At 37.6% G+C, this 24,436-nt stretch overlaps 1 protein-coding gene across 3 annotated transcripts in view; it reads right to left on the minus strand.

Annotated features, from left to right (window-relative positions):
- Positions 5,722–24,436, minus strand: part of BIRC6 (baculoviral IAP repeat containing 6) — a 175,647-nt gene continuing 156,932 nt past the window's right edge. For 2 of the 3 annotated variants that reach the window (XM_021392468.1, XM_021392466.1), the window contains exons 68-74: positions 23,964–24,074; positions 22,561–22,778; positions 21,806–21,967; positions 20,229–20,306; positions 11,923–12,111; positions 8,155–8,289; positions 5,722–7,111 (exon numbers count right to left, since the gene is read on the minus strand). In XM_021392468.1, the coding sequence (XP_021248143.1) occupies positions 6,935–7,111; positions 8,155–8,289; positions 11,923–12,111; positions 20,229–20,306; positions 21,806–21,967; positions 22,561–22,778; positions 23,964–24,074 (1,070 nt within the window). In that variant the 3' untranslated portion in view covers positions 5,722–6,934. The remainder of the gene's footprint in view (positions 7,112–8,154; positions 8,290–11,922; positions 12,112–20,228; positions 20,307–21,805; positions 21,968–22,560; positions 22,779–23,963; positions 24,075–24,436) is intronic. The other variant, XM_021392467.1, reaches the window with a different exon arrangement.

The following is a 24,436-nucleotide window of genomic DNA, read 5'->3' on the forward strand; positions in this document are numbered from 1 at the left end:
CTGGGCTTCAGCTAGGACTGTTGCACGGCTCTGTGATGTCCAGCTCACTGCCACCTCCTTACAACCTGCTTAAAATGTAGAAATAACATTATTATTGCTAGTGGTTTCAGACAAAGGAAATTTGACAGACAGAAAGTGTGCTGTCCTGGAAGTTAGCATTAATATGGTTGTGGTTAACTTGTGTAAGGCAAAAGGAATTTGGTGCCTGAAAATTAGCTTTTAAACTCAACGTGAAAGAACAGGATTTCTGGAAACTTCTGAACCATTATTTAGGAGTAGGTTACAAGAAAGGTGTTGCCTTCACTCTCCCAGCCCACTTTCCCCTTCCAAATCACACACTTGTTTAAAAATCTGGAGAATGGAAAAGATGGAAAAAAGACCGTGCTTTGCTCTGGTAAATGAGACAATATTTAATGAAGCCACAGAGGCGGTCTGTAATAATGACAAATAGTCTTTTTTGATTTGTTTTGTTTTTATTTGTGTGGTTTTAGTTTTCTTTAGTTTCCTGGATGGAAAAAAAAAATATATTTTTAAATGTATTCCTTAGCTTACTGTTGAGGAGCTGGGATGTGGTCGCTTTACCCTATGAGTTTTATGCAAAGAGTGTATGAACTATTGAAGGCATTTGTGCATATATATCTGTGGGTCTGGAGATGAGGAAGAGAACGACGACTGCAGATGTAGAACAAATGAAAAAAATGCATCAAGTGCTTAAGCTGGAAGTATGGAGTACAACACTGGAAACAAGAAAGCCACCAAAGGTTTTTAAACAATAACACAGTGAGATGTGATAATAAATACCCTGCATGGTCAGTGACTGATACGGAATTGATACCTTTCCTTTCTGGACTTTTTCCTAAACAACCTTAAATACAAGATTTTGCTATATGAATTAAAGAAACATTTCCAGCTCTAGCATTAGCCTCCATCTAGTGTTTGGGGCCAGATGAGATCCACCTGAGAGTGCCAAGGGAGCTGGCGAGCATGACTGCCAAGCTGCTTTCCACCATCAGTGGTCCAGTGGACCTGGTCAAACAGAGAGGTCCCAGACAGTCATTGACTGGAGGGTCGCTAATGTGACTCCCTTCTATAAGAAGGGTCGTAAGGAGGATCCAGGGAACTACAGGTCTGTCAGCCTGACCTTGGTGGCAAGGAAGGTTATGAAACAGATCATCCTGAGTGAGATCATACAGCATGTGTGGGACAACCAGGGGATCAGGCCCAGCCAGCATGGGTTCATGAAAGGTAGTTCCTGCCTGACCAACCCCATCTCCTATGACTGGGTGACCTGCTCCGTGGATGAGGGAAAGGCTCTTGATGTGGTCTATCTAGACTTCAGTAAAGCTTTTGACACTGTCTCCCAGAGTATTCTCCCGGAGAAGCTGGCAGCCCGTGCCTTGGACAGGTGCACTCTTTGCTGGGTAAGGAGCAGGCTCCAGGGCCAGGCCCAGAGTGTGGAGGTGAATGGAGTGAAATCCAGGTGGCGACCGGTCACGAGTGGTGTTCTCTTACTGACCCAGAGGTCAGTATTGGGGCCTAGCCTATCTTTATTGATGATCTGGATGAGGGCATTGAATGCACCCTCAGAAAGTTTGCAGATGACACCAAGCTGGCAGGAAGTATCAATCTGCCTGGGGGTAGGAAGGCCCTACAGAGGGATCTGGACAGGCTGGATAGCTGGGCTGAGGCCAGTAGGATAAAGTTTAACAAAACCAAGTGTCAGTTCTGCACTTTGGTCACAACAACCCCAGGCAATGCTACAGGCTTGAGACAGAGTGGCTGGAAAGCTGCACAGAAGAAAAGGACCCAAGGGTGTTGGTTGACGCTCAGCTGAACATGAGCCAGCAGTGTGGCCAAGAAGGCCAATGGCATCCTGGCTTGTATAACAAACAGTGCAGCCAGCAGCAGCAGGGACACGATCATCCCTCTGTACTCAGCTCTGGTGAGACTGTACCTTGAATGTTGTGTTCACTTTGGGTTTCCCCTATGAGGAAGACATTGAGGCCCTGGAACTTGTCCAGTGAAGGGCAACTGTCATGGTTTTATGATTTTTGGTTATCGGTATTCCACATCATAACATCATGTAGTGTACTGGGAGTTAAAGAGCTAATGCTCCAGTTCTGTGATTGTCGATAGTTCCGGGTACCTGGTTCTCAGAAGAGAAGAACTACGTTTCCCGGAGAACTTTGCTGCTCTGTTACCATTTCCATTCAGAGGGAAAGATAAAACTGTTTGCAGATCACGAGACGCTCTCTTCTCTGCCCGTCTCTCGTCCCAGCAGCATCTCACTCCCCAGCCATCTCACCTTCAGCAATTAGAGTAAGGCCTCTTCGGTTTTTGGACACTCACTCTCATTGTATTGGATTTATGAGCTGAAACTGTAATTATATTGTATTATAGTGTGTCATTTTGCATTCCGATATCTTATTTAGTATATCAGTTTCTCCTCCGATCGTTGCCGCTGTTTTGTTTTTAGGCCCATCTCCCTACCCTTTTTCCCTTTTCCCTTTTCCCTTTCCCGGGGCATGGGTCTGTGGGTCCCTCTGCCCCAGTTGTCACAGAACTGGGCTGAACCAGCCCGTAAACCACTGACAGCAACAAAGCTCTGAGGGGTCTGGAGCACAAGTCTTATAGGGACCAACTGAGGGAGATGGGATTGTTTCATCTGCAGGAGGCTCAGGGGAGACCTTATTGCTCTCTACAACACCCTGAAAGGAGGTTGTGGCAAGGTGGGGGTCGGCCTCATCTCCCAGGTAACAGCAATAGGACAAGAGGGTGCCTCATGTTGCAACAGGGGATGTTCAGGTTGGATAGTAGGAAGAATTTCTTCTCAGAAAGAGTAGTGATGTACTGGAACAGGCTGCCCACAGAGGTGATGGAGTCACCATCCCTGGAGGTGTTTAATGAAAGGGTAGATGTGGCACTGAGGGATGTGGTGAGTGTGCATTATTAGTGGTAGGTGGACAGTTAGACTAGATGATCTTAGAGGTCTTTTCCAACCTTAATGATTCTATGATTAATACTATCTAGACAGCTGAGGTTATATTATTAAATGATGTGGATACTATAGGTAATTTTCATGTAAAGAAGCAGTATTAAAACAGCTGAGTGAAGAGGTCTTAGGAAAGATTATCATCTGTAGAGATGAGAGGTCACAATATGCAGAACCATCGCAGTCAAGATAGAGCACTATGTATTGGGATTTGTTTTCTTTGAGCTGTTATTAAAAACAGAGGCAGTAGTGAGATTATTTTGGAGCTTTTCTATAGTAACTCAGTGAATAGATACTATAATTTCTGTACTTGCGTTCCAGAAGAATAAAACAATGGCAGCTACAGTCTCTAGAGAATGAAATGTTTTTACTATTGCTTAGTATTAGAAAATGTTAAACTTCTTTTACCTATTCAGGTTATTGTACTTTATAGAAAGCTCACATTTCAATATAAATACCTGCACGTTCCACCTTATGTTAAGAATTTATGGGGAGAGACAGGGAAAATAAAGCTCAGAAAACTGCTTCTCAAAGAGAAATAAGCACCTGACCTGATTTATTTATTCATGTAAGTATATACATGCACATGTGTATGATACTACATTGAGAACGTGTACTTGAAATGTCTTCTGTGCCTTATACTTATTCTTAGGTTACGATAAATGAAAAATGCATCACCTTTTCATTGAAAAATCCTTCTAATTTCTGTTTTCTAGCTATAGAGAGCTGACAGTCCAGAGAGATGTCCACATGATGGCGATTGGCTTCTGGGGAAACAAAGAAACTACAGAACACTTGCAAAACACACAAATACCAAGGCATTATGCAGGGAAAAAAATGGAAGACAAACCTGAGAAACTCCAGGTAAATACCTAAGCCTAAATAATTCTCCTTCGGATGGAACAGAGTAACATAGAGTAGTTCTGCCTTAAATGTAGGTCAGCTAGATTTTTGTTCAGATACTTACAGGTAAACAAGGTAAATTAATAATATAGTGGTTTACCTATCAATGTCTTTGCCTCAGCATATAAAATAGAATGTTTGTTTATGCAATTCCGGGAACATTTTGGGGAAGAAAAGCTGCCCTAATAAGCAGCCGATGTATAGTATTGCACAGTTAATGGGACCAAAAATATAGTTTTGGGGTGATATTTTCTGGATAATGTGATTCCTGCCTGAAACCTAATGCTCTATTTGATATACCACGCAGATTAAATTGGTTAAAACCATCGTAAATAGTGTAGTACATTTATTTCTTGTATTGTGTGAGAATTTTATTTTTCTAAGTAAAGAATTCAAGCTCTGCTGCTGCATAAGACAACATCATCGAAGTGCAGTATTGATGAGAGGCTCAGATTTAAGCTGTCCATGTGCTACCAGTAGCCCAGTGCGTTACCGCTGTTGGAATAATTTTTACCTCAGACCCAGCCAATCTGTAGTCTATACAATCTATGCATAATTTATTCTTTTAGTATGTAAACATCTAACACATAATTATTGCAGTGAAAAATCTAGTTGTCCACAGGGTTCTTACATTTAACTTTTCTTGGGTTTTCTAGGTTGTCATCTATGTGGTTTTTGTTTTCCGTCTTGTACAGCTATGGTAGAGTTCCAGATGAGCATTAATCCATACGCTTTTGCACACCTTCTACCCAAAGGAAATTTCAAAGGAAACGGATAAATCTTGCAGCAGTAGCATATGGTGAGTACTGCATCTACAATAGCAAAACAGAGTGGTTATTATGTGCAGAGATTACTGTAATGACTGCTTTGCCTCTATGGAACACAGTGTCCCATAGATGGCTGCTGAGCCATTCTCTCTTCAGTAGCTGGTATAGATCAAAGCAATTAGAGAAAAGCTTGGCAGTATTGTCTGTGAAGCTCCAGGAAATACTACTGACTACTCACTACATGGTAACATAGTTGCAGGTTGTTAAGGATTGAATCACTGCATTAATTTCATATGATACTGCTCCACGGTGCTCAAGTTGGAGCAAGAAAAGTTGGTATGTGTATAGAAATTAGAGTTTAATATCCCATGCAGCTGTTTGAATTTGCTTAATTTAACAGCAGTGACTTCACATTAGCATCACCACGGTACCATAAATACAGTCTAAGAGAAAATGATACAGCCTCAAAGTCAGATAATGCAAGTTTGGTGCTTTCTATTTCAGGTGGTTTTTTTTTTGGTGAGGTTTTTTCTTTTTGATGGTTAAAAAAATATATCTTCGTGTATAAGGTCTGATATGTTTCATTTTGGTACAAGAACCAGGATTTTATAAAAATACTGTGCTCCTGTAGACAGACAGTTAAAGCACTAAATGAAGGGCTTTAATGGAAACCACTAACTTAACCATAGTTTAATAGTGGGTAATTTTGCTTTTGGAGCCTTTACAAGAATATCAGAGTTCCTTTATACAATAGTAAAACGGTAAGTAAATACCCACCTAGAGAAACACAGTGCTGTTTTAACACTGATAACGGTCTAACAAGTTGACCGTGGCATGAACTCTGTTTCGTACACTTACCTGTGTAATACTGGCACAGAGCTGCTTGTTTCCCTTTTTAAGGGTTTCCTGAAGTAACACAGAAATGCATAAATTGATGTTTTGAGAATTATGTAATATCTGGATGGACCCTGGGATAACACAGTGTATCAAAAGAGCAGAAAAACTGTACTTCGGACAGATCTATCAATGCCTGTTAACCATCAGCATAAGAACACAACCTCAGTTGGTGCCACTTTTAATGATTACAAATAATACATTGTAAAACAAAAAGTGAAAAAATTCCAGCGTGATACTTATAAACAAAGAACAAATAGAAAACAAAAAAGAGGATTTTTTTTTTACCTCACTTATAGTATTATTAATACAACAGATCATTTAGTCTGAGGTAATACCACTATTAACTTTTTAGTCCTTCAAGGACTGCTTAATGTAACGTGCATTACTATCACTTAATTTTTAAAAGCGAGACTTGATAATTGAATCACGGAAATCCCTTTTTAGTTAGGGACCTGTGGCTGCTAGAGTAAAATTAGAAATAAGCCTATGCAGCAAGGACTACAGAACATTAAGTGTCCTACATGGCACGTTGTTAGCCCCTGTCAGTACTTAAAGTACAGTTATTATTATTATTATGTAAAAATCAGACATTTCACCAGAAAACAGACTTTGTTCCACAACAGCCCTTAAGAAATTTAGAACACTGTTAGCTTGCTTAAATCAGCTAAACAAAAGATGAATTCAGAAGTCCAGATTTTGGCATGAGGTAAAACCATGTGCATTTATTTCAACTGCATTTTAGAATTAGTAAGCATAAAATTAAATACGTTGACTGCAATGAATTCAGTCATACAAGTGCAAGCCTTCAGCTATAACGTATTTTATGGCAGTTTATTTAAAAAATGTACCAGTAAATCATAAAAGAGGGATCATGTCCATTTAACTTTTATTGAAGTATACAGGAGGTTTTCTTTAGAATCAAATATGAGCATGAATATATGGCCAAACGTAAAATCTATCAAATTCAGTGAAAATTTTCTGACTTTAAATAGTAGCTGTAAGAATGACCAATATATATTCTTTGTTACAACCGCCCTCACTCTACAAGTAAAAAAAAATAATAAACATTCAGTAAACATTCTTTCCTAAGGTAGTTTTCCCTTATATATCAGTGATTTATCCATTTCTTGTATACATAACTTTTTTAAACATACCAATCAGTGGTTCTCACAATTGAAAAATAAAAGCACAAAAAAGTTTACACTCTTGTACAGGTAAATAAAAGATCATCTTGAGTTAAACTGTATATCCTTAAGGGCATAGTATAGTTTCAGTTTCATTGCCTATTACATAATTAGCTTCTTACATACAAATATTGACATATTTGGCTTGTGCTTCAAAGCCTTTGTGTCTAGAAAGTCCATGTCAATGCAACTCATAACTTGAAATCAGTGGGGATATCTTTACTGCTGCTGGGTTTCACCTGTTCGTGCAACATCGTCTCTTCTGAACCTGTGGCACTGCATTTTTCCTCGGAGTCATCGGCGTCTGGATCCAGTCCTTCAGGACAGGGAAGTTTCAGAAGTTCTTCCCGCAACTGAGCTGTATGGCGCTAAATATACAAGAAGCAGTCAGTGCTGAAGACCACAGTTAAGACGTGACTTTTCACAGTTTTAGGGAACAGAAGACAACAAAAGGAGTAAGTAGCAAAGGTTTTGATGTCTTATTTCACTGCCTGGATAAGGTTTTCTCATAGTTCACGTTTAAGGACTGGTACTTTCCTTATAGTGACAGTAATTAGGTGCTACTGGGGACAAACGAAAGGCAGTGCATAGAACTGCAGCAAACAAGTGCATCAGTGTGAGCGTTGTGCTAGTGTTGTGTTACTTCTGCATTAGAGACACATCTGTGTTCTGCAATTGTAGCAGAAACTGGCCTGCCTTCAACAAGGTAGGTCACAGTGAAAACTATTTAAGAGTTTACGATGAGATCTGTTGCAGAGACAGATACATGGAGATTTTAACTAACTTCATTTTAATGACCAATCACACTGAAAGAAATCGAGTCTAACAATACCAAAAAGAAATCTTTAAAAATTTCCCCAGATAATTAGATAAAAAATAGTTATATATAAGTCTATTGTCGATGTGGAAGACAAAATACACAAATAATAGTACTTGCCTAGGAAGGAAGAAAACATTTAAATAGTTATAACTGCGTTGATAAAAGTCTTGTTTTAAAAACAAAGGCTCAAGCACATTTATAAAGTAATGGATCACACTTTATTAACTGTGTTTGTCTACCCAAAAAGATTGTTTTCTGGTAAGGAATTAAGCTCCATTTTTATAGAAGGGTGGCTGTAGAACAATTTTGTCATAAAAACAAATGAACAATGAAACTCTTAGAACAAAATAAACAAAATAAAGTATACCTTATATAAATATTTATGGAAAAATAGGCAGGACAAGAACTAAATAAAGATCTTACTTGTACAAAAAAAAAACTGAGAAAGAGGCCTGCACGTACACTTCAGCTTTTGACAGTTGTGAAACCTTGGTTTTTAGTCATTGTTATTAGAAAACACAGCTGTTGTGTAATTTAATTGCTACTTGTCATTTCTGGCTTACAGAGCAAAGTTATAAAAGCAAATCTCACCTTGAGAGCCGCTGCATGATGGGACATAGTTCTGCCTACCCGTTTGTCACTGCTGTACTGCTGTATGTCTGCTATCCACTCCTCACACTGAGCCATAATCTCCACTCTTTTCAAGTAAAAATGTTTATGGATGACCTGCAAGTATATATTCAGGATGAAATAACATAGTATTTTCCTCTATGAACCATACGAGTCCAAATGGAAAAAAACCAAAACACTGTAAGGATAATTCAGCAATGAACCACGGGGTATAAGATGGCAGAACAGCAAACTGATAGCAGAATGTTAGACATTCTCCAGTCCAAAGATAATCTTACTATGCAGGCAGTATGTGTGCACACTTAAACTAACACAGGCACAAGGATACAGGATAAAATTGTTTCATCGTTGCTTTCACTGCCCTATTTTATACTTCCCACCTATGGTTCTTTAATAAGCACCATATCTTGTTACTGATGGCTTGCTGCTGATTGAACAGAAAGCAGATGAGCAGAAACCCTTTGAACAGTTTAAGCACAAAAAATTAACTTGCTTCTGCATAGAGAAGAAGGCTCACCAGCTTGTAAGGAAGAGAGGAACAACCACAGTTATATTCTATAGACATAAACAGCATCTTTGAGGACACTACAATTCCCTACCAATAGCATTGGAGCTGCACCCGCGTTGTGAACCAGTATTTGATATTTCTAGATGGAGTTAAAAAAACCCCAAAATAATAGAAAAAACAACCCCTCCCCAGACTGAAGCCTACCACCACCAAATAACAAAACATACAAAGTTATGAAACTCTACTTAGTGTTGGCTTTGTCTTAAAAAGATTTCTAAAACCCTGCCTGGTGAAAGAAACAATAAAATTCAAGAAATTTTTATTGAGCACAGAGGATTCTTGGCAACATTGCAACATGATTGAGAAAATAATCTCCCCCTCTAGAGGTTAGAGAATATAGCTATTCGTCTAAGGAAAAACTGCATATTGAAAGCCTAACAGACTCCAATTCTGTATGCGTTCCTTATATCCATAATGGAGTTTTGGAGGAACTCCCACAGACTGGCAGTTTAGATCTCTTGAGTTCTCTTGTCATTTAGGCCACTTAGGGGAAGACAGCTCAGAATTGTGAAGATAGAAGATAGTGTGAGTGGAAGGATGTACATTCTTTCTTAGACATAAGCTTCCAGGTGCTAGTGTATTGCTGAATTGCTATTGTTGCAATTGTTCCTAACACAACCCTACAAAACCCTACAGTTCGTAACAGTAAGCTATTCTCTCAGAGAAACGCTCAGATAATCTGCTCAGAAAACTTATTTTCATTTGGATGGGCTACAAACTGAATATAGCATTCTTCCAAAACTGCGTCAATGAAAAACGTAATGTTTCTCAGTGCATAATTTCCTTTTATTTTTGTGCTATGTAAAGAAAGATAAATGCCACTTTTCACAGTGATAGGGAGTATGTACTCAATGAAGCACAGAGGGAGTTCTCATGACATGGTAAGGCACTAGGTAGGACCCCACGCTTAATCTTGTATGATTGTATTTTTAACACAAAGGCAAGCTATCTTAGCCTCAAACATCTCATAGAAGCAAGCTATCATAGCTTCAAATTTGTTCTCATAGTCTTGAGGATTTAATCATTCTATCCTAAAGAATCAAGCCTAAAAGCACCTGGAGGAAAAAAACCCAACAAAATAATTTAACTGAAGAAAACAAGGGAAAAATGAAAATTGTACTTTGGGAAATGTGGGCAGAAATCTAAACCAGAACAAAATAGCTTTGGATCCAAAGCTCTTACGTGCTAGCCAACTCTCTTCTGTGCAGCAAAACTGTTATCTGTTCACAGAAAAGAGTTTCAAATGTCCAAGATACCACTACAAACCGATATCTGCTTCTTAATGTTACTTCACATTTACATACGCGTGGTTTAGTTTAACTCAGTCCTAGTGACAAATACTGCATTTAGGAAGCTAGTAGCTTTATTGTTTTCAACATCTGTCTTCTGGTAATGATGTGCTATGTGCAAGTCCCCTGTTCTCAGGGAATGATTGTTTTTCCATTGAAATAACACTGTTTGGGTACACTTTATTACTTCACCTTCCTGAAGAGCAGCAGGATGTCAGCTTACAGGCTTTTTTTCATAGAAAGCAGTAAAAACCTCAGCTACAGAATAATCACGTAATGTTCATAAGATTCTTTTCAAAAGTGCCATAACAGCAAACTGGGATTCAATTATCCAATTCTGAAAATTATATATCCTTCATTTCTATGTACGGGAAGAAAAAGATGTAATGTTCTTCTAAGAGCTCACCAACTTACAGTATCTTCATTTAACTTAAAGTGATGATAATTGGAGAGAATTTTTTGCAAAAGTAAAATAGTTACATTTAAGAATAGAAAAGTACCTATTAGCAGAAGTTATTTGATTAGGTGGCGTGGCATTATCATGGTCTTCAGCTTACTAAGTAAAACATACAAGAAGTAGCTTAGAATAGCAACCATGTTTTTCTGCATTAATACAAAACACCAGAGTATACAGCATATTGTTTTCCACCTGTATGTGGACAGAATATTTAACTTCTGTTATGCAAGTTAAGTGTTCATGATTCTCATTCTATAAGACACTGAGTAATTTAAGTGGAAAAAGCTTTCTGCATTCCAAAGGATGTTTTTATGGATTGTAAGGAAGGGATGGGAGACTACCCTCTCACTCAGATGTCGCACTTACTAATGTGAATAAGCCTAAAATAATTATCCTCTTTTTGGTATTTTAGCATGCAAACAATGGAAACACAGTTCCACACCTCAATTTAGAAGCGGCAAGAATTTCCATGGTCGAGAGCAAAATGCATTTTTTTCTACGTATTGGCTGGTAGCACCATGGAATGACTGTTTGATCAACTATTTTGCATTAATATTCATACAGATTCTCTTACTTAGTGTAACTTCCACACTTTCTCTCCTGGAATCGTTTGCCATGCACGTTGAAATCCCCGCAACCTAAATTATTCTGTGATTCTCTGACTGTGTTTTATTGTATTTTCAGGCATGTCAAAAAATTAAACAATTTAGTTTTTTTCAAGTAAGTTTTTAAGGCAGTGTGCATGGATGAAGGTTAGTACTTTTTAATCAACATCAAGACAGTTGTTTTCATAGGAATAGATTTCTTTTATGCACTTTTTAATGAATAATGTGACGGCTGAAACTTGTTTTGAAGTATTTTTCCAATTTGCATTGTTTTAGTGTATCCAAAACGTTTCCTAATACGTGCTTCACATTCACGTGTCACAGAAATATTCTTCACTGTTACCTATGCTGATTAACAAAGACTGAATGTCCACTCTAGGGCTGATCAACAGTTGTCACTTGGATGTAAAAGGCACCACTTGGCATTAAGAGTGAGCAAACCTATATGAACCATGTTTTAATCAACCTATGCACCAAGCCTGACTTATAGATCACTCCCAGTTTGTTTACACAGCCCTTTTCCAGAAAGGGATCTGTGAAAGCCAGGTGCACTCTTGTTCTGTTCAGTTTCCAGAGTCAGCTGTGCCAGGGGATAAAGAGAATAAAACAAAAAACAGACATCTCATGCAAGACATGTTTCCAAGTATTTGCATCACTCTCAACATTCCACCAAACAGTGGAGTCACTGAACAGTGGTTCTTTGTACTATAAAGCTGTCCTGAAAAGGAACAGACTAAGAATGTTTACAAGATCAGTTTCCTTGACTATTCTGACATAAACAAGATAGATACTTAGTTTCACAAAACCCACCTCCTTAAAACATGGCGATGGATTTCTGATTTGTTCAAGCATTGCCCACTTGACTGTTGCCTGCCGTATATTTCCATCATATTCTCTGGAGCTCTGGGTACCACTTGGAGTACCTCTTGATCGTTCATAACCAGGTTCATTAAAATATGGTTCTGCTACAAGTATAAGAGATTGGACAGACACTAACACCTGTTAAAAGAAAAAAACATACTTATTAGAACTGCTATTCACATGCTTTTAAAAATATACATAATTTTGTTTACTTATATGTGAAAACACTTATGACAGAGCATTCTTATTTGTGGTACAGACATTTGCAGGTAGGGAATGTCAGTGTTTTCAAACTGAAACCATTACTGCACGTTAAAAATGTAAGGCTTACTATCGCATATTTAGTTCAAACACCTAGAAAATGTAAAAATTAAGTTAAAAAAACAAAAATATAAAAATAAGCAAAATAAAATTTTTAAAGCAATACATTTCTAATTGCAACCTTTTGTGAAAGAAAGCTAATTTATCAAGTTAAGTCAACAGTTCCTGATCCTTTCTTATTACATGCCTCAGAACGATACTGAAGTGCAAGATACCACTGCAGTAGATTAAAAAAAAAATAAATGCCTGGGCAAATATTTCTAGAACTGACTCTCTTCCTAGCCTAGATATAACTTAAAGCTTAGGGGTATCCCCTAATTTAGGAGTCTTGTTTGTGAATTTGGATGAAAGGAGTCTTTTTTTCTTGGAACATGCAGAACATACAGTTTCCATCAGATAGATACCATGTCAGCAACGAAGGGCTGTTCTTCCACAGAAGGCAGTGCCCCAACAACTAGGTAGTTGTGCTCTGCGCTTAAAAGCAGCATTCTCACAGATCTCTTGTAGCAACACTAGCAAAGAAAACATTTCATCTTTCCATACTCTCTCTGTCATGTTTATTGACTACAAAGACGCAATGTCTAAATAGTAAGTTATTTCAAAACAACAGCCAAGAAGCAGCTGAATGACTTACGTTAATCTCAGTCTCACCACCACCTCACAGAACCACATCCTTAGCTCTTTTGATGCCATGACACTTTCTATTTGTACTTGTGTAATTGATGTGCTCAAAACTGTAGCACAGACAGTCTAGCCCAGCAAAGTCATATCCTGGTGGATAGGGCACATGCTTGTGCAGTGGGAAATGTGAACTAGCGTTCCCCTCTTTGAGCTGAGATGGAAAATTAACTATTGCCTCCCCTGCCTGCTATGCTTTTGAATAGAAGTAGCCACGGCTATCTTGCATTACACTTAAAAGTAGAAATGCAGATCGATGCATTAAAATATACAGAATGTTCTGCAGAAATTGGGTCTCAGCAAGAAAACAGTCATTTTTAATACTATAAGGAAGAAGAATAATCCATTTCTGTTCCAACAGTTTGGATACCTAAGGAGTTGTGGTGATTTGTGGCCTCTGCATGTGTCTGGAAATAAATGGGTTTTGCTTTTTTGAATTATATATTTTAAATGTATAATTTTTAAATAGCTATGGTAGAGAAATTTGACTATATGCAGCACTGCACTTTCTTGGCCTTAATAAGCATTTGTTACTGTGTGTAAGAACTGCAATGAATGAAAAACTCTAAACTGATATTCCAGTTTAATTTGGGTCAGAAAAGTCAATTGCCAGAGCATTTTTGGGTGGTCTGTTAATACTTGAATCTCTGAGTCAGAAAAAAAACACGTAGTACTTAATTCTTTCCAAGCAATTTATGTCATCCTCCAGCTGTTTTCTATTTAATAGCTACAAAGTGTTTTTGTCCGTGGGGGGGGTGGGGGGTGAAGGGAATGACAGAACTTTTGCCAACAACTCTCTTACTATTTTCGAACTCCAACTCTAAAAAAACTTTAGCATTTTAAACTTAAATGCTGTATGAGATTTTTAACAACCAAATCCAACCAATTAATCTAAGTACTTCACTGAAAATAAGGTTTCTTAATACTTTTCTACATCAGTTTTATTGTTATAGTTCAAAACTTCATCTCTTGATTACAAAGTTGGATCTCGGGAAAGATATATTGCGTAAGGAACTACAGCTTAGATCTCCAAATCATATTTTTCCCTTGTAGAGAGAGCAAACATTCACATCTCCAAGCATAGAAATTCCAAAGTCTCTCTTGGACCTAGTTATCCTAGTGTCACCCTCACAGTGAAAAAGCTCTTCCTAATATTTAATCAACACTTCCCATGTGCCATCTTATGTCGTTAGATACTTGTCCTGATGCTCTAAATCTTTAAGAGGTATCTGGCTCTGTTTTCTTTATACCTTCCCCATCTTCTGCCACTGGCTTAGCCACTTTTCCACCCTGTATTATAATCCATATCTCACCAATTTGGCTATAGGGATACTAAAGGAAACTGGATTTTGACATCAGCAGAGGTTTTGCTGATGTCAAAGTAAACTGGGTCCACTGCTCTCCCCTTGTGTGGAGCCAAACATTTCATTGTAGAAGTCAAGTAGGTTCATCAGGCTCTATTCACCCCAGTACATCCACATTAACTACTGTTGCCAAAGTACTTGAAAATAGCTTCCAGGAGGATTTGTTTCATAATCCTCCCAAGTACTCCTTGCTGCTAAACAGGCTGTAACTCCCCAAACTGTGCTTCTTGCCTATCTTGAAGATGGGTGTGACATTTGCCAGTCACCAGGAAGCTGCCATGCTTGTTGTGACTTTTCGAAGATGAGAGTTGACAGTTCTGCAAAGGCACTGGCTAGCTCCCGTGGTGCATGAGATTTGGTTCCATGAACTTGCAGGCCCAGTTGCTTTGAATACTTATTTTCTCTGTTGTGGGCAATTCCTCTTTCTCACAGACCTAGGGAACTCACGGAAAAGGGAAAGCAAATTTTAGCCCTAAAGAGCGATGAAGGCATTACCTCTGCCTTTTCCATGTCCTTTGTCACTATATTTTCTGCTCCACTGAGCAGCAGGACCACAACTTCCCATTGCTTTCTTTTGCTGCCAACATACTTGGAGGAAGCCCTTCTTGTTCTTTAGATCTCTTGTCATTTGCAACACCAGCTGAGCTTTGATTTTCCTGAGACATTTGGCCAGTGCTTTTATATTCCTTACATGACGCCCATTCCCTCCTACACCTTCTGTATGCTTTCCTTTTGCAGTTGAGCTTAGGCAGGAGTTCCTTACTCACTCATGCTGGCTTTCTGCCACTCTTGTTTGACTTGACACACTGGAATACATCACTCTTGAGTTTTTAGGAGACTAATCAACCATCTCTCCAAAGCCAGTTCCTGAACAAGTTGAAATCTCTTCTGCTGAAGTCCAGGGTTGCAATTTTACTATGCTGAAGTAGAAACTGCATAGTATTTTAGAATCTGGAATGGGAAATCTACCTTGTGCTATGAAATAATTATTCCAAGGAAGAAATTGAGAAAGTGCCATGGGAACCCTGAACAAATCATTGCAAGTTTTTGTTTTGTTTGATGCGTGTGCTTATTGCTTAACAGGTTTCTATGGCATAAACCTGAAAATGTTAAGGACTGTTTAGAAAGTTATCGTAACCTAGTATGTCCTGATAAATTCTGGGCTAATTTAACACTGATTGTTACTAAAGATATAACAGCTATACTTTAACTCTTCAGTTAAGCTCTACTCAGTTTACTTGTAGAATTCAGGAGTACTTTACAGTTTTCACTAGTATACTTCACTCATTCACCTCTTAGAATGTGGTGCTTTGTCTTCACCATAATTAGCTTAAGATATAGACATTACATGAATTCCAGTAGGTGATGCCATCTTTGAGTCTTTAAAAAAAATTAAATCATCCAAGCAAGTCCCATGTGGTACCAGGAATGAGCTGCACAAACAAACAGCTACTCTTCAAGACAAGACCAATACGAATACTGGTTGGAAAGAGCAATTTGAATAACTTGCCAGTTTTTCTTTCCTGGTGTTCCAAGGCTATCCAGAAGCCTTGAACAAAGTGAAATGACCTTTCAGAGCCACAAAAACAACACCTGTAACTCACCCTCTATGATTTCCAAAATTGATTACTATGACTCATGAATATGTAAGAAAATCAAGCACCAAAGTGAAGACTAGTGGCAGACTATAAATGCAGCAGAACATGTTTCAGTTTTGAGCATCTCAAAGCCAGTCTGAATTGACTCCCTACAGAACACAAAGTCCAACTTCAGTATGTCTATCCCAAGATCAATTTAAGAAACCAAATTTGGATATTCAATGAGATAATTCAAGCGAACACTTCCTGCTAGTGTAAAAGCCAGCCCTGCCCTCTGTCCTGTACTCCAGAGCCATTCTATCACTCTCCAAGGTGCCTCTTCTTTCTTTTTGTACCAGCACAAGTATCTTCTTCTGGTGGAAAGAGATGATTTCTGAGAGAATAATTGTTTCTAGTTGGCTCCAGTTGGAGAACTATGACATATAAAATGAGAATGGAGACAAAATTACTCACTTTCAGATCTGAAGACAAACCCGATTTCTCTGGATTCACTAAGTAACTTAGCAAAGTACTTTTAGAGCTGTCCCAATTCAAGAGTAATTTCAGTTGAGACTATTTTGAAGTATGCAAACTATCTTCCGAATTTCCAGTTTAACTTTTCTGAAGCATGCTTTATAAAAAGAATTTAATCTACTAAAAAATCCCAGGGTTTAACAGTTAGTTTCTCATACAAAAAATAATTTATTAGGTGACAGAGATAGTAAAGAAGGTAATTTGCACCATGCACGTTCTGAGTCCGTCTGTGAAAGCTACTGTAACCGGCACTATGCTTTGTACTCATTTCCAAATGCTAATTATATGGCTCTGTGGAAAATTACAGCATCCAGCAATATTGAAATCAGAGAGCTCACCTCTCCCAAACATTGTCTTTATAGAAAGGTATTATCTAGAACATCAAAACTTAAATGTACTTGTAAGGTTTTCTCACATCCTATGCTGCCACCTCACTGCTAGCCACAAGCCACTGTTCCTTATAAAAACGTTCAGTCAGAGCAGCCTTTCAAAATATTTTTATAAGGATTGTCTCTCTTATACTGAATTTCAATGAAAGCCCATACTCCAACATGCCAAACATCCAAGTGTGTAGAAAGCATTTCACATGCCTGAAAGCAGCTTGCTGTTTTCCTGTGTATTGGTAGAATAAAAATAGCACCCTCCATTATTTTTATTTTTTTAAATTTGGATGACAACTCCATTGGCCACTTGGAAGAAATTAAGGGAAGTCCAAAGGTCTAGATTCTTCATATAATAAATGGGATGTTGCTTCACTTGACATGTAAGTCAAATGACTACGCGCTATTGAGATGATAGGTTGCCTGTACACACCTAAATTGTTGGTGTTACTGGTAAAGTATTTCTGCACAATCACACTGATAGTCAGAGTCTAACACTATGCAGCAGTTCCAGTGTGTTTTAAATAATTTGAAGTGGTTCATCACACTGTGATCACATAAAAAGAAGCCAGCAAACAAGGTACCATCCAACCAATTAGGTTAGTATGTACAATAGTTACATGGATCTTGCCCACATCATCTTAAGTGGCACAAAAATCCCCATCATAAACTTTGGATCCTATAATCACTTGCTGGGTCTTTTCACTTCGAAACTTCTTGTTCTAGGAAAGTCGTAAAGTTCCTAATAAAAAAGATTTCTGCCTGCAATCAAAAGCTTGTAGTTAAGGATCAAGTAAGTTAATACTCTAGTTTACCTACAGAAACTAACCAGTAAGACTTGACATTAGGGAATGGTTTATAGCTGAAGAAAGTGATGGTAAAAAAATCTGAGTAAGATAATCTCAGTCATCTGTAATGGGTATTACCGACAGAGAAAAACTGCTGTTTCACCAAAGTTCCTTGCAAGAGCTTGAAGAAGAAACTAATGCTTGATGATTTACTGCTGTTCTAAGACAACAAAACTGTAGACAAATAAAGTAACAAATAATTTTTTATAAATTTTGAGATTTCAAAGAATTGTTATTGAAAGAATGGCATCCAGTAGAAACAGAGCTAGAAAATGGTTCAGTGAAGTTCAAATGCAATACTTGTTCCAAAACATGTTCCAAAGAACTATTGTCACTGCAGGCTTCAGAAATGCAAAGTTTTGGGACTGGCTTTACTAAAATCATTGCTTACAAAAGCAACATCTCAAAACAGCTAATAGGGTCTTTGCAATGAAGATCATTTAAGCTTACATATCTCGCACAGAAACTCTGTTATAAGATAAACATACATTAGCCTTTTTTTCGTCTATGATGGCGAGTCCTCTGAACTAAAATCTGGAAGTGTGTAGCTACTGCCCCAGAATACCAAACTCACCTACAGTGCATGATGGCTCTCTTAAATATTTTGTTATATTACTAGTACAAGGGTAAAGGGTAATATACGCGCTTATATGTTGCTGTGCAATTTGAAAATTACTAATGCAGTATAAACAAAACCTAGAAGAATATTTAAATATTAGTAATGAAAACTCTACCAACGGTGTTAATACAGAAAAAAAACAACTCTGTATGAAGACATGCAGATAAATAGATGGTATTATGCAGTCAAGGAACTTTTAAATGATACTGTCTGACCCAAAACAAGAGGAACAACCTAGGGAAACCCAAATTCTTCCCCATGAGGATGCATGCTAATTTCATTTCATGTATAGCTGGACAGTCAGTACAGGAAATCCAGTCACTCAGGCTGTACATGGAGTAGAAGACCAGTAGATGATAAAGAATTGAAGATACTGTGTGAATGTAGAAGGCAGTTTGTACAAGAGCTGAAGTTTGCATGAAGCACAGAGAGAGAATGAATGATGAGAGAGCAAACAAGAAAAGAGTGAACAGGAGTTGTTTTGTTCTCAGCTGATTTGATGTTAACATTTCCTCCACATCTGGTTAGACTGCTTAAGAACATGCACTTGCACATAATTTTAAGCGTATGTATTTGTGGGATAACTGAGGCATTTCGACTCCCCTCAGGAAAACACTTCTGTAGGTATCAAGAACACTGAGCAACTTGTTGCAATTGACTGAAGATCCGTGGTAAGCCTCTATGAGGGTAGGTCTCCACATTTACAAAAGCACTGAAGTACATCAAAATAGACACCGTGCTCCCAGGCTCCCTTAGAAGTTGGGTGCTCTGATACCTTGAACAAAAGGTGCCCATATGGATTGGGTTGCAAGAGTTGTTCATTCCAGCCAAGTTCTATATAATTTTTTTTGATTTGCACAATATTAGTCAAAAAATGTGGAATCAATTGGAATTGTTTCTAGGCACTCTCAAGAAATCAGTAAGATGTAACTCTTGATTAACTTTTTGTATTTGACTGGATCAGACCTGTTAGGAAAGTTAGCTAGTTTTAAGTTATCAGCTATTCATATTTAACTTCTGAGTAATAGAGGCGAGGATTTGCCAGGTAAGACAAGATTGGTTTTTAGTGTAAAGTCTCAGCATTTTTCAAAAGTATAATTTGGATTTTTTTTTTTATTGCACTAAAGTGATTCTCACATAGGGGAGACAGCTTTTCTCAACCTTGCAGCATTTGCTAATACAAGAAAATATTTGAAGGAAGACAAGATCTGGGAGTTTTCTATACTGTGAGTTTTCAGTCCAGGTTCTGACAAATTCATGCAGTTATTTAGTTCAATTGTAGCTGTTAAATATAACTGCCTGGATATATGTATGTAAAGATTACTACATCCCATCACAGCTCCTGCTACAATGAAAGGATTTTTACATGTGGAAGTAAAAAAAAAAGTCATCTTAAAGAGGCACTCCTCAAGATAAACTGAGAATGGCTTGAGTGCTGGACATTCACAGCATATTAATTTCATCCTTGCAGTAACATTTAAGTGGCAGCCAACTATTATGAACTCCCCCACAGCCCCTTCACCATGCATTGAAAGACTCGTATGTAGATGCATCTACCTGCATTCATGAATCTGATGTGATTTTATTCTCCCATGCTCTAACCTCCTTGGAAATCAGACTGATTGTTGTGGCTTTTTATCTTCTAAATAGCAACACTTAATAATACGGCTTCTTGATTAGACCTTGCTTACTGACCTAGTACATAGGTGGACTAAACTCAAGTCTGTTTGCAAAATAAGGCTTAGACAATTTCAGATAAACACGTTAGAATCAGATACAGAAAAGGAATGTCACAATAAGACATTTTCTGGACTACTGTTTAATTTATGCTTACTCAAGGAAGAAAATTCCAGCGTAAAATCACTAAGAGAAAGCCTTAAGAATGACAAACTTACTACTCTGTGACAAATTGGAGAGAAACAAGAAATACTCACCTGCAAAAAACTTGATGTTTGAGGATTCCATTTCTCTTCTGGCCTCCCATGCCATGTGTTAAGTATGCTTAAACATACCTAAGAAGGTCACATTATTAATACCACAGATAAACATTATAATAAATTTGCTCGGCTTGGGTAGAACAAAATGTTAACATCGCATTAAGTTCCTTTTTTTGAACAAACTTTTGTGTAACTTCATTGCAATAGACAAATTTATTTCCTCTGAAATTAATTTGAAATGAAAGCGGATAAAAGTAATGTGGATAAGGAAGAAAAACATGCTAATAAATGAAGAAAACAAATGCATTACTTTTCTTCAAAGAATACTTATGGATTCTAGTGGCTCCAAAAATAAATTAATCATTAATATCTGATTCTCTATTTTCTTCTTTAAATACTGTTCTAACACTTCTTGTTTTTAAAGAAAATCATTCTGGTTAACCATTTCAAAGGTGCTCTCTGTCGCACAAACTAGCAAGGAATTGAAAATACTTATCAACTCTTACGACTGATCTGAATTTTTTGTAGTGAAGTCTATAGAGTTCTTGAACCTTATCACAGAATGGAAAAAGCACTTTTGCATGCAGAGAGAGACAAGGTACTTGGCAAATGCAACCGGTTGCAGCTGAAACGAAGTACACTTTGTCCATGGAAAGGATCCTGGGTACTTCAGTTAGCCTAAATAGATTTCTGCCTGACTAATTTAGCAAGGAAAGTGGAAAAGAACATTTCTCTAGGTCAAAATTGCTTGCTTTTTAGTCCATTCCAGCTGATAAAGGTTTTAAAAATAAATTATCTGTAAGACAATTCAGATAAAAGATCATTTCCATTTGTAATTGTTAAAATATTTTTCATTTTAGTTTGAAGACCAGCTTTAATAGAATTTTTCTCCACTACGTCAGGAGCAGCTGATCATTTGATTATAAAAGGAGAAAAAAAACAAGCACCTCTAAATTCAGGTAGCGCACAATACCTCTCTCAGCTCCTTACACATACTTGAATATTTTAATCAAGAGTCAATTATGAGCAAGTTTTTTTAAATTTTAACAAAATTTTGAAAAGCAGTTACTATACCACTCATTGCGTAGCGGTAGAACTCACTACTGTGCAATGTTGTAGATGAAGACATGCAGGGTTTCAAAAAGTCATTGGACAAACTGGTAGATTTTTTTCACTGAGGACCCTGTTAAGCTGCTGGAGACTGAGAAGGTGCTGACCAACCCTTGCCCTTTTCTTAAAACCTTGCTGGCCACAGCTGCAAGTCAGCAAGACCTGTCTCCACACACACACAGTCGCAAAGCATCCAGATGAGCAACCTAATTTTGGAGAAACTACAAGGTTTGCCAAACCCAGAGTACAAAATATGCCACATTCTCCAGGCAAAAACACCACCTTTCTGTTCACGACTGGAAGCAAGATACTGAGGTAGAAAGGCCTTTGGTCTCCCACTCTTAAGCCGTTTAATCTTGGAAGATCAGAATTATCTTACTTAAGACACAGAACTACTAAAAAACAGAAGTTTCATCCGTTTCACTTCTTTGTTACATCTACTCACAAGAGTAAAGTTGACCTACCTTGCCATCATTGTAGAGATTTGGATTAAATCTCACACTGTGGCCTCCAGTTGTTTCCAGATTCACAAGTGGAGGGGAGTTAGGATAGTCTTGTGGAAAATATACATCAAATTCAAAGCATCCATTTGCATACGGGGTGTCTGCTGGGCCAGTAATGAGAACCTACCATTGTTAAGAAAGGAAAAAGAGTTTTCAGAATGAACCCTTATTTTTGTCATCCAGTTGAGATTTCTGTAAGTTATGGGAATAATTTTTATTTCCACATGATATTTACTAGAAAATATTATTAGACATCATCATCATATACAGGCTATCAGTCTGTTCATTTCAGTAGTCTAGATAATTGAAGACCCCTGCTAATATCTCTTTCTCCTTACAGATTACAAATGGAAAGCAAAACATGTCTGCCTTTTAACTTTAGGACAAGAGGTGTTCAGTGTATTTCTCCACACCTACCACTTTTAACTGACTTAACTGTAGTATACAAAGATACACTTTGACCACAATGGAGTAGCAAAACTACATTTTTCCTTTCTGAATAGCTGAAGAACAAGCCTTGTCCTATTAAATCTACTTCGCTAACAAAGTCCTCTATGGTAGATGGATGCCCACCAAACCACTGAAAAATCAGGATCAGACTAAAATACCTCCAAGTATATTAGTATAGAAGTTGAGATAACGACTGAAGTACAAATGAAATACTTCTGTATCTTCTTATATACCGAGCTGAAAGAGAGAAATAAAAATAACTTTACCTTCATAATGTCAAGCCGCTCCTCATCACAACGTACAAAAACACTGGATGAAGATGAGAGAGGCAGTGACGTTGAAAGAGTCACAGCTTCTTGTGCAAGACGTCGGGCTCTGGCAGCACTGTTGGCGTCACTTGCATTTTTTACCTGAGACATGTAGTGGTAATTTACTTTAAAAACCAGTTTTCCATCATCATCTTCAGAAACCATTTCAAATGTATCTAGAAGAGGAAAAAAAAACCATCAGGAAAACAGTGAAGTTAATAACAGATCAGTCTTGGATAAAGATTCTGAGTATTAAAATCAGGAAATTTTAATGTGTATCAAGAAAATGTGTATTTTGTGAGTTAACGGTGATCTCAAAAACCAGAGCATTACCAGTCTTGAGTTAAATGAATTCCTGCAGCAAATTTACAAGCTCTCATATACAATGTACACAATTTCTGATTTGGAAGGCTACCAGCTACTCCAGGCCAGGAACACAATGATACTTACAAATACATAATAGTGCTACTGGTGGAATCAGTGCAGAACAGAGTGCCAACAGCATTTAATTGTGTAGTAGTTGCAATGTTATTAGAAGATCATACAGAATTACAGTGAGGTTAATTTTCTTTAGTCACTTAACTACACAGAATCTACAGCTTGGATGCCAGGATGAAAAGCTGCCATTACAAACTTTCCTACCTCCCTATTCCTGGCATACAACTCCACAAACACTTGTGAGGAAAATCTCTTACAAATACAGCAGCAAAGAAATGCGATTGCAAATATTGTCACTGCAACTCAAAAAATATTCATAAACGTGTTTCTGCAATAATTTTACAGCTCTATTTGAATGAGATACTATTCTTTACGAATTTTTTTATTCGTAAAAAAACATTCTCTTACGGCCAAAACGAGCACTGATTCTCATTGTGTTTTCCAAATGCAACATATTGAGTTCCATAAAAAAAGCACAGAATGAAGTTTACGACAGTTCCATTTTACTCTAATGCGTTTTCTTCTGAATTCTAATCCATTTAAAAAATAAAAGCCATTTTTAAAAAAGATGTACTTTTAATAAGTCTTAATAAGAGCTTTAAAAAATTCTACTGACACTGCAATAGAATTTGAGGAAGATATCACAAATCTGTACTGGAATGAAAATATGAATATCATCGCTGAACTTTGTGACTGGTCCCACGTAGTGTACGGATAGCATAACACATTTCCTGTTTGTTCAATGAGCGCATTAGTTGGCAACCTGGAAATACCGACTTGTATAATTTTCCATGTGTGAAAAGTATCATTAAAAAAATATTTTAAAATTATTTCAAAAAAAAAAAAATTACGGACTCATTGCAATAGATTATATATTTCTTATGCATATGCTTTCTTAAATACATTCACACTTCTCAACCTACCAAACTGGAGTTTTTTCATGACAGCCACATACTTTTCTTCAAGAGAGCGTAAAACAGACAATGGTTTGGGCTTCACAGCAGCTTTTTTGGAATATTCAGCCATCTTCTTTTCTGTTATATAAAATGTGATGATTATTTGTAGTTAATGTAATTTTGGGACAAGTACACCAAACATTTGTGGATTATTTATCTTGAAATGACATTTTATGATTACAGTATCTGCAAAGAATTCTGAATACTGGGGATCATTCACAACATACAAATCTGTTTTTCACAGTATCATAGAACGGCTTGGGTTGGAAGGGATCTCAGTGATCATCTAGTTCCAACCACCCTGCCATGGGCAGAGTTGCCAACCACTAGATCAGACTGCCCAGGAATCCATCCTGGCCTTGAACACTTGCAGGGATGGGGCATCCACAGCATTTCTGGGCAGCACACGCCAGTGCTTCACTACCCTCTGAGTGAAGAAT

Source organism: Numida meleagris, chromosome 3, assembly GCF_002078875.1.
Source record: "Numida meleagris isolate 19003 breed g44 Domestic line chromosome 3, NumMel1.0, whole genome shotgun sequence".
Classification (NCBI taxonomy): Eukaryota; Metazoa; Chordata; class Aves; order Galliformes; family Numididae; genus Numida; species Numida meleagris.